Source organism: Halichondria panicea, chromosome 4 (assembly GCF_963675165.1).
Source record: "Halichondria panicea chromosome 4, odHalPani1.1, whole genome shotgun sequence".
In the NCBI taxonomy this organism is placed as follows: domain Eukaryota; kingdom Metazoa; phylum Porifera; class Demospongiae; order Suberitida; family Halichondriidae; genus Halichondria; species Halichondria panicea.
The window spans coordinates 1,938,364-1,953,043 of record NC_087380.1 but is presented as its reverse complement, the minus strand read 5'-3'; the positions used below and the strand labels follow the sequence as shown (position 1 = coordinate 1,953,043).

Here is a 14,680-nt window from a genome sequence, read left to right as displayed (position 1 = left end):
TCCACTCACTTGTATCCCCAGTCATGGTTACCACATCACAGCTCCTGTTCTGCCCTTCGTCCTCCTGATCACTCACTCCATTCTCAGGGATCACTCGGATGGTGTAGGTGGTGAGTGGCCGCAGACCAGACACTGAGTAGTCCACCAGGGAGTCTTGTTTGACGTACGGCCTGCTGTTGTGTTGAGTGAAGGTCTGGTTGTCCTCAGAGTAGAATATGTTGTAATAGAAGTCGTCTCTCCCAGTGATCTTGGGCCTCTCCCAACGCACAGTGATTGTGTTACCTCGAGTTCTCTCAGTAACTACTTGGAAACTCTTACAGCTAACCGGAGGGGCTATATGAACATTTTAATTGTCAATATGTATTGTACAATTCAAATACTGAACAACACCCGCTTGCACACATACATGCATGCCTTGCAGAGTGCAATTCTTACATGAACATGGAAAGTTTGGTCCTTCTAGTTTTGTCCTGTAGTAGCCGCGAAAACAGGTACACTCCACACTATTTTCAACAATGCTGAAGGTGTTTCTAGGGCAAGACACACACACACTCTCTCCAGTTGACAACTCTTCGTGATAGGTTCCCACTGGGCATATATGCTCTAACAAACAACATAGCACAACAGGACTAAACTTTTGAATGCAAACAGTAATTAATGTATTAAAGCACACACCTCTGCATTCTGGTGGTCTGCTCCAGGTTGCATTTGCCTGACAAGTACTTGTAGCAATCCCAAAGAGTGTATAGTCATCATTACAGCTGTAGGTCACGGTCCCTGTGAATGTTGTGGTTGTTGGTATCCCAGGAGATCCATTGGTAGTAGGCCGAGGAGTCCCACAGTCCACAGCTATGTTGCGTGTACATTATCATGTGATACGATAATGCAATAATAGAACGTACGTGGACATTGAGGAGCAGCACCATCCCACTGACCACTAGGAGTACTACTATCACCAGTACAGGTCCTCTCACTGTCTCCAGTTGTTAACATGTGCCCAAGGTTGCATTGATAAGTAGCTGTTGTTCCATAGTCATATGGTGCAGTAGTACCACTAGAGTAACTAATGGACCCATTAATAACATTAATGAGAGCAGAACATGTGATACCTGCCGACAATACAATTATTATTGGAGTTGCTTGTGTTCCATAGGAGAAAAGGGAACTGGTACGAGGAAGGTAAGATATTGAAGTGTGGGTAGGAACAAGGAGACGAGGACAAATAAGGGCTGTGATAATTAATTGTATATGACCAAACACATGCATGTTCGTGTTTGTATAGTACCTACACACTTTCACTGATAACTTACGGACACAGCTTGGCTCTTGACCACTCCACACTCCAATGGTGTCTATTCCATCATCATCCATACACACTCGTACCTCATTACCCTCAACATAGAATCCAGCCTCACAAGTGTAGGTTGCCTCAGTTCCCAGGTCATGGTCAGGGGTGACATCAGGAGAGTAGGAGATCATGCCATTGGTAATGATCGGTAGAGGAAGACACATAATGGCTGTAGGAATAAGCTCAGGAGTCACGGTACATGTACTACCACTCAGCTAATAATTATGACCTTCACATGTTGGAGATGACCCACTCCACATTCCATCATTCCCACAAGTCTTAGTAGCGTCTTCATTGAGAGTGTAGCCAGTGTTACAGCTGAAGATGGCCACAGTGCCCACTGGTCTGTTGTTAGTGGATCCACCAAGGTAGAAGATCATCCCATTGGTCAGTAAGGGTAAGTCAAAGCAGATACCTGTAGAGAAGAGGGTACACTTAAAAAAATAATGTCCATATTCCATTCCACTTACACTGACACACTGGATCTAACCCACTCCATATTCTATCATTCCCACAAGTCTTAGTAGCGTCTTCATTGAGAGTGTAGCCAGTGTTACAGCTGAAGACGGCCACAGTTCCCACTGGTCTGTTGTTAGTGGATCCACCAAGGTAGGAGATCATCCCATTGGTCAGTAAGGGTAAGTCAGAGCAGATACCTGTAGAGAAGCATGCGGGTACACTCAATAAAAATGTCTACATTCCATTCCACTTACGCTGACACACTGGATTTGACCCACTCCACACTCCATCACTCCCACAAGTCCTGGTGGTGCCTCCATTGAGAGTGTAGCCAGTGTCGCAGGTGTAGATGGCCACAGTATTCAGACCCAGTGTTAAGTGGCTGTATGAGACTATTCCATTGGTCAGAGGTGGGAGAGACGGGCACACAACTGGAAACAGAATCAGATTGTGGATGGAATCCAAGATTAAAGAACCACTCACCCAGGTTGGCACAGAAGATCATCTCTCCTCCAGTAGTTGGTATAGTACAGCAGTAGGAACCAGTTGGACTCAGGGGAGGGGGGTTAACACTCTCTCTACGAACCAGTTTAATGGATTGAACATTTCTCAATGACACAAACGGTCGAGATGCTGAGTTGGATCCTGATCCACCAGGAACATGAGTCCCATTTGGATAGCGCCAATTTCCAATACCTTTTGCCATAATTGTCTCACTGGGTGTACAACAGGCCACAAGGTCAGATGAGAGAGGGACGACCAATCCCAACATCATCTCCAATGCCAGTGATGAGGATCTCAGTGTTGTTAGTGGTGATGCTGGTTGATCCCAGAGACAAGTACACTCCTGTATGCATATATGTACACAGTCATTTAGCAGGTAAGTTAAACATACCCTCTCCACACACTAGTAGGAGCTGAGCAGCTCCAGTTAAAAGGACCAGCCAAGAGACACAGTCACCTTGTAGCTTTTTCATGCTGTCTTCTTGCATGCAGTCATTGGTAATTCTATAGTGTAGAATCTACATGTAGATCTACATATTATTCACTTTAATTAATGACAACAGGAAGTATAAAATGTACATGCACCCACATGCATGTATTATAAGAGTACTCTTGAGCACATAGACACAGAAAGAAAATCATTTAGACTCTGTATCATATCATACAACAAGCTATTGGCATCAATTTTCAAAGCAGTATAAAGCATAGAACTGTACAATACCAATTTAAGCTCTATTGACCAGTACAAAATATAGTCTACATACTTGCAGATCAATTTTTCATGTATAACTAATGGCCTCTCTCTATAGACACAGTCACTACAGCAATGCACTGCTCTTCCCTTTAACTTACAATGTCGATGGTGTGTGTGTAACAAGGCATAGTTGAGGACTCCTCCACATTATCCTTGGGTCAAACCAGGAAAGGTTTACCATGCCAGTGAGCATGTCTCGAGAACCATCTCCTGAGGTGGGGTGGGTGGTTATAATTATGACTTCAAAACAAAGTAGTATACATGATTGCACAATATAGTATACAGGTAGTCTATATGTTATAGTTATATCCCGTTGCTATGTTGTTGCCAAGTGCAATATGAAGCATATTGCACTGCTGAAAAGTCATATTGCACTGCTGAAAAGTCATATTGCACTGACCACAAAACGCCCCTCTGGCATAATTAAATTAAATATTTTATCATGAGAAATAACAAGTATCAAAGTAAGTCCAGCCATGCAGGAATGTTCAGCACTGCTGGAGTTTCTTCTTTACAAGCATGCAGGTTTTTAAATCGTCCCAGGCTCATTTTGTGAAGATTCTGTGTTCCTAGACCTAGTCCTCCACTTTGATGCACGGTCAATTCTGGCTTCACCATATAGCACTAGAAGCGGCTCTTTTTGCAGGGGGCTTGAGCTGTTTTGCAGCAGTGTAGAGGCGAACTTCTTTGGCTTGGTTGTGATGCCGAGGATAGTGGAGGGGGCTGTTCGAGCAGCAGTTACACTGAGTAGTATAGTGGGGTGGGGCTGTTTCTTCGCAGCAGTAAATGGGGTGGGGCTGTTTCTTTCCAGCAGTAGCGAGCGTGGTGGGGCTGTTTTGCAGCACCAGAAGTGGGGTGGGGCTGTTTTGCAGTGGTTTCAGCGTTGGAACTCCAACAATTTTGTGTCAAGCCATTCGTCGGTCATGCCACTTATACGCTGCATATACTGGCGTCTAGGAGGAGAGAGAAGAGATGGAGCTGTGTCTAGAGCTGTCTTTGTCATCTTTTTGTGCAGTTTATATTGTGTTACTAAGACAGTGTTATGTTGCTATGCCCTCGGGATATAAACTAGTTATTACACGTGCACTCGGGATGCATGGAATATATTGCACTCAGCCCTCGGGGCTTACGCCCTCGTGCTTCAGTGCAATATATTCCATACATCCCTTGTGCCCGTGTTATAACTATAACTTATAGACTAATCACAAGGTTTGTATGGAATATACAGTGCATGATGCCCGAGGGCTTTGCCCGAGGTTTGAATGCACTGTATATCCATACAAACCGTGTGATTGGTCAATAACTGTTTTCTTGCATGTTGCTATTGACAGCAATTTTGAATTTATTATTACATGTAGCTATTAGCCATACAAAGAGCAAGTAGAGTAGAGAATGAGTTCTACTAGACTAGGTGTAGGCTACTCAATGGACCTTAAACTTAATGTTGCCCCTGAAGGGTGGTTCTCTGATGAAGAGGGTCCTTTGACAGGTCCTTTGACAAAGAAACAAAAACTTCAACTTGAATCTCGATTTAAAACTGCCACTGAAGAAGACCTAGACAGCTACACAGAAAAACAAGCACCAAAAAATTGAGAGCAATCAAGGAGCAAGCAGCTCTGGAGCAATCTCGAACAATGTGTTTCAAAACTGCAATGTGCATGTGTACCAAGCTCCAGTGAATTATGTACAACTTTCTATACAACCACCACAAACAGTAGTAGCTGTTAATGCAGAGCTAGACTCTCTGCTTGATTTCGTTGCTGAAGACGTGCTTCCTTTTTAATCATTAATTTATGGTATGCACATACTGCTTATTATTTTAACCATTTTCTTTGTTTATTTTCCTTATCACACAATCATGTTAAGTATGTATTTAAACACGTGAAAAACACCCAATCATTCCTATGTAATAGCAGGTTCTGTATCACAGTTATAAACCATTGTATACCTTAGCAACCACATAGCAACGGGCAAGAAATACGTGAGATGCTCCATGGAGCAAAAGCAACATGCAACATTTGCTGGAATTCTATCTGATCACAGCCCTAGGTATTAAGAGGTGCAAAATCATTGTCTCAGGGCAACACAACAAGCAATGCTCACAATAAACACTAAAGCACTCTATATCATATTGAAAGCAAGCACACGCCACTCCCTCTAAGCACACAACTGAATGTCAAAGCTATCTTCTCTCATGAATACCAATGTATCAATTAATATACACACTGTGGTGGGAATGGTTATGCAGTGAGGATACCTCGTCATATTCATATTCACGAAGGACTGGTGATGACATTACCCATGCAAGAACGTGTAAATGAAAATGCAGACCAAAGAATTTTGAACATAAATTTGTAATAGCCAAAAAAAGGCCCATGCATGCAAATACAAGCAAATGAATGTATCATTAAATTAATTGCTAGAGCAGTCAACACAATTTCTATCAGTTTGCAGTTTCATGTTTATATAGTTCACAAGCTTGTGGGCTGTGGGGGGCGACTGTGGGTGGTCGTGTTGTAAGCAACACACTCTGTAAACTCAATATCATTTCCATCAGGCTTAGTCACTTGTGAGGGTTGTGGTGTGGGTGGAGTGGGCAGTAGCGACTCAGTCTTTACAGGAGTCTTGCTCTCGGAGCCAGTTGTATGTGAGGGTGCTCCAATGATGTCATACTCTCCACCGACGGCTTGTTGGAACTTGGACACTTCCTCGTATTCATGACCCATTTCAATCATCTCGTATGGTTGTGTCTCACCAGTACTGACCACACCCTTTAGCGATACTGGTGGTGGTAGGTCATGCCTGGGGGGAGGAATGTAAGATTATTAGTACAACCAGTAGGTTGTACATAGGATTGACAGTGCAGTTGTGTGTGTTTTCAATTATTGCATAAATTTTGACTCGTGTTTAGACTGCTGTATTTCTGCAGGGAAGGGCCACAGCAAGAAACTGAGTTGACAGATAGCTTAGTTAGCCTTTTATCTGTCTAAATGTGTGATATTATACTCTATGAATATTCTATGCATTACTATTGATATTTGAAAAATTGCACTATTTTCATATTTCACTGCGTTTCGTCTGACTGACTAAGTAAGTAAGTAGATCTAAGTAAGTAAGTAAGTAAGTAAGTAACATTCTTGGAAAGCATTTCCTCCTTGTACAGACATGTTCAGAAGATTCTAGATACAGCCTCTAGTCGACTAGAATCCGGACCATGGGCGTTTTTCTCAGAATTGCGTCCGCTTCCAAGAGGCAGATGACCTCTCAGGCTCCACTTCTCTTACCTATGCAATTCCGCCATCTTTAAATGACTGCCACAGCAACGCACATGGCAACTTATGAGGTGGGCGTGGCTGTGACATCGATAAACATAAAACCTCCTAGATCCTTTCTTCAGCTCAGCTCTCCATTCACTCACTTCAGGTATGCTATTTATCCTAGATGCATGCACTGACTGGATCTACCGTAGGCCTTCATGCTTTTGCACTTAGAAGTACATCTACAGTATAAACATGGCTGCCATTATTTTTATCATAGATAAATGACTGAATAAAATACTGAATACTGTTTCTTCCAGTCCTGTCTTCTCTTCTTGAACTTCTCTTGCTTCTTGATGTTCCTCATAGGTATTTCACTTTCATTATTGAAAAAGAAGGCCGGTGAAGGAGGCTAACTCCTCAATTCCCTGAGTGAAGTGCAGCCTGGGATCGAGGCTATTGAGGAGTATAATATACCAACAACCACTTATATATCATCTTAAACAAGATTACAGGACGATGACAAGTTAATCAACGTCACATTAATTTTATCTTATCATTAATGTACTACTGTATGAAAAAAGAAAGGGAATCAAAACTAAAAAACATTTGCAATGTGAACGTTGCTAGGATTGCCAGGAAAAGAAAAGCGCGAAAAAGCGAAGAAACAAGAAATTCGGCGAGTGCATAACTCCAATCCGTTACAACGTCATGAACATGTACAGTCGAGTTGCCTACTGTTGATAAGGAATTTTAAAATCGAAATATAGATTGGATAAACACACAGTTATTGGTCTGTAACGGATTGGAGTTATGCACTCGCCGAATTTCTTGTTTCTTCGCTTTTTCGCGCTTTTCTTTTCCTGGCAATCCTAGCAACGTTCACATTGCAAATGTTTTTTTAGTTTTGATTGTATGTAGAATTCAGAATCTTTTTACAGTAGAGTAACAAAAAATTTAAATTTATTGACTCACTTTGTTCTACTGTGGACGGTCAGCTTTGAATTCTCTCTCCTGCTTTTGAACAACAATACAGCAATCACTATGATGACAACGCCCACCACAACCACAATGACCACTCCCACCACTCCACCGACCACAGCGGCTATGTCACTGCTCCCTGCAGCTGTAGGCTGATTGGTGCACTCTGTGTCTGCAAGGCTTGCTATCTGCACCAGACAAGACTTGTCCACTTCAATCAGTACATTATGAATGGGAATGAATCCATTGGTTTGAATCCAGTCCTGTATGGGAGTGAGGAGCCTGGAATCGGTTAGAGTGGCTCGGAATGTGACAGCTCTGTCCGACCCAGGGAAGCAGCGGAAGAGAGGGGCAGTCATGACCATGCTTGAGAAACCACACCCACAGTAACTCTCCACCTCGGCAGCAAATGTGCTCATCACAGCTTCTATCCTCCCATCCTGGTCCTGTAGAGAGAGAAATAGTACTGTTTGCTTTAGGAAATTCTTAGCACTCACCACCCAGTCAGGACAGTTGTTGATGTTGGTGAGCCTGAGTTGGAACAACACTGAGCGTACAGGAGGGGGGACGACTGGGGAACAAGAACCAGCCTTCAATCAATATTACGCATGGTCACGCGGAGATATATAGGACCAGTAATGTATACTTATAGCTAATATAGTGGAAAATATTCCCTTGCATGATATAGCTTACAGATACAGCTTGGCTCCTGACCACTCCACACTCCAATAGTGTCCATTCCATCATCATCCATACACACTCGTACCTCATTACCCTCAAGATAGAACCCAGCCTCACAAGTGTAGGTTGCCTTAGTTCCCAGGTCATGGTCAGGGGTGACATCAGGAGAGTAGGAGATTGTGCCATTGGTAATGGTCGGTAGAGGAGGACACTCAATGGCTGTATATATGAGAAAACAACTTGTTAATTTGTTTGCTCAACACAGCAGTGGCGAATGCAGGAAAAAGGAAAGGAAGGTTTCAAACTAACAAGCCCCCAGCGCAACATTTTTTGAGGTCACGCCCACTTTCAGTCACACGGTATGCAGTAAGACTAGGGAAAATCCCATTCTTAGCAGGGGAAGTCATGATAGGCTTAATTGCGTAGAGCTATAGCTAGCTGCTACGAACAGTCAACTAGCTAGCCTAGGCTAACATTGACTTTAAATACTCTTTTTGCAGTTGATACAACAGGTGCAATCATTGAATCAAATTACACTAAATAGCTAGCTGGTAGCTGTACTAAAGCCATAATAGCTAGACTGAAAGAGGAGATCCGTGGCACCCTGGGGTCTCCCCCTGGATCCGCCACTGGGCAGTGACACGCTTGTAAATGTACTGCCACCAACCTTCACATGCTGGATCCGATCCACTCCATATCCCTCCACTCCCACAAGTCCTGGTGCTGCCTCCAGTGAGAGTGTATCCAGTGTTACAGGTGAATGTGGCCACAGTGTCCACTGGTCTGTTTTCAATGCTCTTTATATCGTAAGTGATATTTCCATTGGCTAGAACCATCAGATCAGTACAGGCCATTGCAGTTACAGTGGCTGTAGTATAATTATATGTACAATCAGTTAGTACTGAAGATACTGTAGAAAAACTGATTGAAAATAACCAGCTATAGTATTACGGTATATTAATAATTATACCAGAACATGATGCTCTGTCACTGTCCAGCACATATCCTGCCTCACATCCACAGGTGAACGATCCCTCAGTGTTGTTACACACTTGTTGGCAGATGTTGGGTCCAGCACACTCATCAATATCATCACCTGTATAGGCAGACATAGTGCTAATAATTACCCAAAATCAAAATTGGAGAAACCTGAATAAACTTACACCCTCTTCCATCAGCAGCAAGTAGATATCCTGAGTTGCAGTCACAGGTGTATGATCCAGGAGTGTTGGTACAGATATGATTACAGCTATGAGTATTGCCAGAGCATTCATCAATGTCTATACATGTGTGTAGTTGTATAAGATCTCAATTACCTGGAGAAAAACACTCTGCTACTTAAAGAACGTGTGACATGGATATGCCACTAAGTGGACAATGAAAAGCAGTATATCGTTGATAACTACATGAATACACTCATGGTACATTGCCAACCTGCACAGATGGGAGCAGTTCCTGTCCACATCCCCACAGTACTATGTCCATTACCAAAACAAATCCTCAAATCATCTCCTCCTCTCCTCTCCTCTCCAGGAGGGCATGGAACAGTGTATGTTGCTTGTGTTCCAAATAAGTATGGGGAAGTGTTTGGAGAGTAGGATATTGGGCCATAGGGAGAGTAGGCAAGAGGTGGACAGATGATGGCTATAAATAAACAAAGTAAAAACATTACAGATCTTACCCACCAGTTTACCATTGCATGTAACAATTTCTCCACTCCATGTTCTGTCCGACTGACACATTCTCTCACGTTCACCAAAGAGAACATAACCACTATTACAGTTGTGAGTGGCCACAGTTCCTTCCAGTCTTGGAGAAGAGGTTGGGTCATAGATCACCATTCCATTGGTGAGGGTGATGTCATCACAGAGAGCTAGTAAACGATACGTTAGGTTTGGAGAAATGAAATTTATAAGTTTATACCAGAACATGATGATCTGTCACTGTCTAGCAAATATCCTGCCTCACATCCACAGGTGAACGATCCCTCAGTGTTGTTACACACTTGTTGGCAGATGTTGGGTCCAGCACACTCATCAATATCATCACCTGTATAGGCAGACATAGTGCTAATAATTACCCAAAATCAAAATTGGAGAAACCTGAATAAACTTACACCCTCTTCCATCAGCAGCAAGTAGATATCCTGAGTTGCAGTCACAGGTGTATGATCCAGGAGTGTTGGTACAGATATGATTACAGCTATGAGTATTGCCAGAGCATTCATCAATGTCTATACATGTGTGTAGTTGTATAAGATCTCAATTACCTGGAAAAAAACACTCTGCTACTTAAAGAACGTGTGACATATGGATATACCACTAAGTGGACAATGAAAAGCAGTATATCGTTGATAACTACATGAATACACTCATGGTACATTGCCAACCTGCACAGATGGGAGCAGTTCCTGTCCACATCCCCACAATACTATGTCCATTACCAAAACAAATCCTCAAATCATCTCCTCCTCTCCTCTCCTCTCCAGGAGGGCATGGAACAGTGTATGTTGCTTGTGTTCCAAATAAGTATGGGGAAGTGTTTGGAGAGTAGGATATTGGGCCATAGGGAGAGTAGGCAAGAGGTGGACAGATGATGGCTATAAATAAACAAAGTAAAAACATTACAGATCTTACCCACCAGTTTACCATTGCATGTAACAATTTCTCCACTCCATGTTCTGTCCGACTGACACATTCTCTCACGTTCACCAAAGAGAACATAACCACTATTACAGTTGTGAGTGGCCACAGTTCCTTCCAGTCTTGGAGAAGAGGTTGGGTCATAGATCACCATTCCATTGGTGAGGGTGATGTCATCACAGAGAGCTAGTAAACGATACGTTAGGTTTGGAGAAATGAAATTTATAAGTTTATACCAGAACATGATGATCTGTCACTGTCTAGCAAATATCCTGCCTCACATCCACAGGTGAATGATCCCTCAGTATTGACACACACTTGCTGGCAGTTGTTGGGTCCAGTACTACACTCATTAATATCATCACCTGTGTAGGCAGAAATAGTACGCAGAAATAGTGCTAATGTTGTAGTGCAAGAAATATAGGCCCCAGCATAACATTGTGTTTTGTACAATTTTGATTTTCCGAAATTTTGATTGTACATGCAGCAACTAAATGCTGATTATTTAGTAATACAAAAAAATGTGACAATATACCGTATAGCGGGTAATTTTCGGGGGACAAAATATTCGTGGTTCAGCAATATTGAGACATTTCGTGGGTCGCGGTTGGAGCTTGCACTGTAGGCAAGGTCACTTCCATCATGGGTAAAATATTTGTGGTCAGACCTTCAACCACGAAAAACCATGAATATTTTGCCCCACAAAAATTCTCTATACGGTAGTTGCTCGCAGGCATAAATATCATTGCACATAAATTTCTAGCACTACAGTGTTGGTGAACCCTAACCCTAGCATAATATTGATATATAGTCAACTAACATCCTCTTCCATCAGCAGCAAGTTGGTATCCAGAGTTGCAGACACAAGTGTATGATCCAGGAGTGTTGGTGCAGATCTGATCACAGCTATGAGCAGTACCAGAGCATTCATCAATGTCTACACATGCGTATGTGTGTGTAGTGTATAATATCTCAATTGCATGTAGCTTGCAGTATAGACGTCTAGGCACTACATTTAGTACCTGAACAAAGTGCCGCAGTTTCATTCCACTCTACCATTGGACCATCACCAACATCACCAGTGCAGGTCCTTTCACTGTCTCCACTTGTTATCTCATACCCAGTGTCACACTCATACGTAGCTATTGTTCCATAGTCATAAGGTGGAGTAGTGTCACTGGAATAGATAACCGTTCCATTCTCAATGGTAGGGACAGCAGAGCAGGTGATTGCTGTGAGGAAGGGAATGCATGTGGAACAGGTGTAACGATACATGTATGGGAAACTGTAAGTGGGTGTGTAGATGATAGCACTATTGGCAGGCGGGTTGAGGTATTGGCTGGAAACTAACAAGTAAAAAATACACGCTAAGATTATCGTAATAACAAAAATGTGGTTACAAATTTGTTTTAGGGTATATTATTATTGTTGCTTTCATTATGCCTTAAATTAGAAGGCATAAGGTCAGTGTAGTTCAATTATCCACAATATCTTCAGGGCTAGCATAAGGTCGTCTAATAGTCATCAATAAATCACATAAATACACTTTTTTAGATATAACTGAGTCAGCATTTAAATCCTCATTTATCTCTCTTGTATTATATCTCCTATTGGTTATGAGTCGTAATAGCTTAACACTATGATTGCTATACCTGTTATAATTACAAAAAGGGAAGTGCAGTATAATTATAACCAACTACTAGTAGCGCTCAGGGCCACCGTACTATATACACACATGATTATGATATTATTTTTTTGCAGAGGCTATATTAGTATCGCAGGGAAACTCAATGAGTGGGAAATGATCGACCATGATTGTTGCTAAAAAGGATGTCAAAAGTACAAAGTCTAAATTTAATGGCTGCTGGATCAGCCTTGTGCAGCTATATAGCTCTCTTCTCACTCTTGCAGAGTGTAGCCAGGATTGCAGCTGTAGAAAGCTACAGTGTTCACCGGTCTGTTGTCAGGGGATCCATCACCACCATAGGTAACGTCTCCATTTGTGATAGTGAGGTCAGTACAAATCAGTAGTTCTATTTGGGAATCAATACATATTACAAAATCCATTCCACTTACGCTGACACACTGGAGGTGACCCACTCCACATCCCATCACTCCCACAGACCCTGGTGCTGCCTCCATTGAGAGTGTAGCCAAGGTTACAGGTGTAGGTGGCCACGTTAGGGGATCCACCATTGTAGGAGATCATCCCATTGGTCAGTGAGGGTAAGTCAAAGCAGATACCTGTAGAGAAGCATGCAGGTACACTCAACAAAAGAATGTCCACATTCCATTCCACTTACGCTGACACACTGGATCTGACCCACTCCACATTCCATCATTCCCACAAGTCTTAGTAGCGTCTTCATTGAGAGTGTATCCAATGTCACAGCTGAAGATGGCCACAGTGCCCACTGGTCTGATGTTAGTGGATGCAGCATCATTGTAGGAGATCATCCCATTGGTCAGTGGGGGTAAGTCAAAGCAAATACCTGTAGAGAAGAGGGTACACTCAATAAAGAATGTCCACATTCCATTCCACTTACCCTGACACACCGGAGCTGATCCACTCCACCACATTCCATCACTCTCACAAGTCCTAGTGGTGCCTCCGATGAGAGTGTAACCAGTGTCACATGTGTAGGTGGCCACAGTATACAGACCCAGTGTTGAGTCGTTGTATGAGACTATTCCATTGTTCAGGGCAGGGAGAGACGGGCACACAACTGGAAGGGGATTGTGGATGGAATTGAGTGTGAATTTGCCCAACCACTCACCCAGGTTAGCACAGAAGGTAACCGTAACTCTTTCATTAGTTAGTATAATACAACAGTAGGAACCAGTTGGACTCAGGGGAGGGGGGGTAAAATATTCTCTACGAGCCAGTTCAATGGATTGAACATTTCTCAATGTCACAAATGGTTGAGATGCTGAGTTAGATCCTGATGCACCAGGAACACGAGCCCCATTTGGATAGTGCCAAAGTCCAATTCCTCTTGCCATTGTCTCACTGGGTCTACAACAAGCCACTAGGTCAGTGTGACAGATGAGAGAGGGACGACCAATCCCAACATCATCTCCAATGCCAGTGATGAGGATCTCAGTGTTGTTAGTGGTGATGCTGGTTGATCCCAGAGATAAGTACACTCCTGTATGCATATGTACACAGTCATTTAGCAGGTAAGTTAAACATACCCTCTCCACACACTAGTAGGAGCTGAGCAGCTCCAGTCAAAAGGAACAGCCAAGAGACACATTCACCTTGTAACTTCTTCATGCTATCTTCATGCATATTAAACCAGAGATATAGGAGGGAAGACTTCAGAATAATCACTCATGTTATCACTAACGTACTTCCCTTCCTATATCTTTGATTAAACATGCCTCCAAATGAATTGGTGATGACAACAGGAAGTAAATTCATATCAAAAGTGCATGCCACAATAAGTCCCATATGCACCACATAATATTATACACAGAAAGAGTACATGCATACAATTAATACTGTACAGCTGCTAGTTCAGTTACTAACGGCCCCTGTCCACATGGAATGCAGGGTATCTAAGCATTGTCTCTAGTTCATGAATCAGGGTTTTCTCCATCGTGTTGGTGGCATAGTACTTTCAAATTCGAATGGCGATGCTAATCCGTACCCTCCAGCAGGGTCTCTGTACACGGGGATCCTCTTGAACCTGCCTCCATCTCTGTATGGGGAATACCATGACTGATGTAAATATAGTCACCCACATAGAGTCTATAATTACAATGTGATGCATTTCAATGCAAGAACACAATAAGCTATTGGTATCAAATGGTAGGTTTAAAAACATTACAGCATTGTACAGTACCAATTTAGACTATTGACAAGTACAGATGTACTTGTAATGAGCTATAGCCTCAATGACAGACACTACAGCTATAGTTTATATAGTGTGTCAGTGACAATTAAGGCCAACGCTGGGTCGAATCAGGAAGGTCCCGTTGTGAGCGACATGTCTTGAGAACCATCTTTCCTGAGAGTGGGTTGGGTTGGGTTAATACAAAATTGCACTGG

General features: G+C 42.6%; 1 protein-coding gene across 1 annotated transcript; it reads right to left on the bottom strand.

The window, feature by feature from the left end:
- Positions 1-5,441: 5,441 nt before the first annotated feature.
- On the bottom strand, positions 5,442-13,948 carry LOC135335070 (sushi, von Willebrand factor type A, EGF and pentraxin domain-containing protein 1-like). Its single transcript, XM_064530474.1, has 21 exons — positions 13,822-13,948; positions 13,404-13,775; positions 13,173-13,352; positions 12,930-13,118; positions 12,703-12,870; positions 11,649-11,858; positions 11,447-11,563; positions 10,863-10,991; positions 10,633-10,812; positions 10,374-10,583; positions 10,101-10,217; positions 9,908-10,033; positions 9,678-9,857; positions 9,419-9,628; positions 9,148-9,264; positions 8,955-9,080; positions 8,652-8,852; positions 7,997-8,203; positions 7,801-7,874; positions 7,298-7,749; positions 5,442-5,867 (listed from the first exon to the last, which is right to left on the bottom strand). The coding sequence occupies exons 1-21, from the start codon at positions 13,916-13,918 to the stop codon at positions 5,537-5,539; spliced, it is 3,993 nt and encodes a 1,330-aa protein (XP_064386544.1). The 5' UTR covers positions 13,919-13,948; the 3' UTR covers positions 5,442-5,536.
- Between the last annotated feature and the right edge of the window lie 732 nt (positions 13,949-14,680).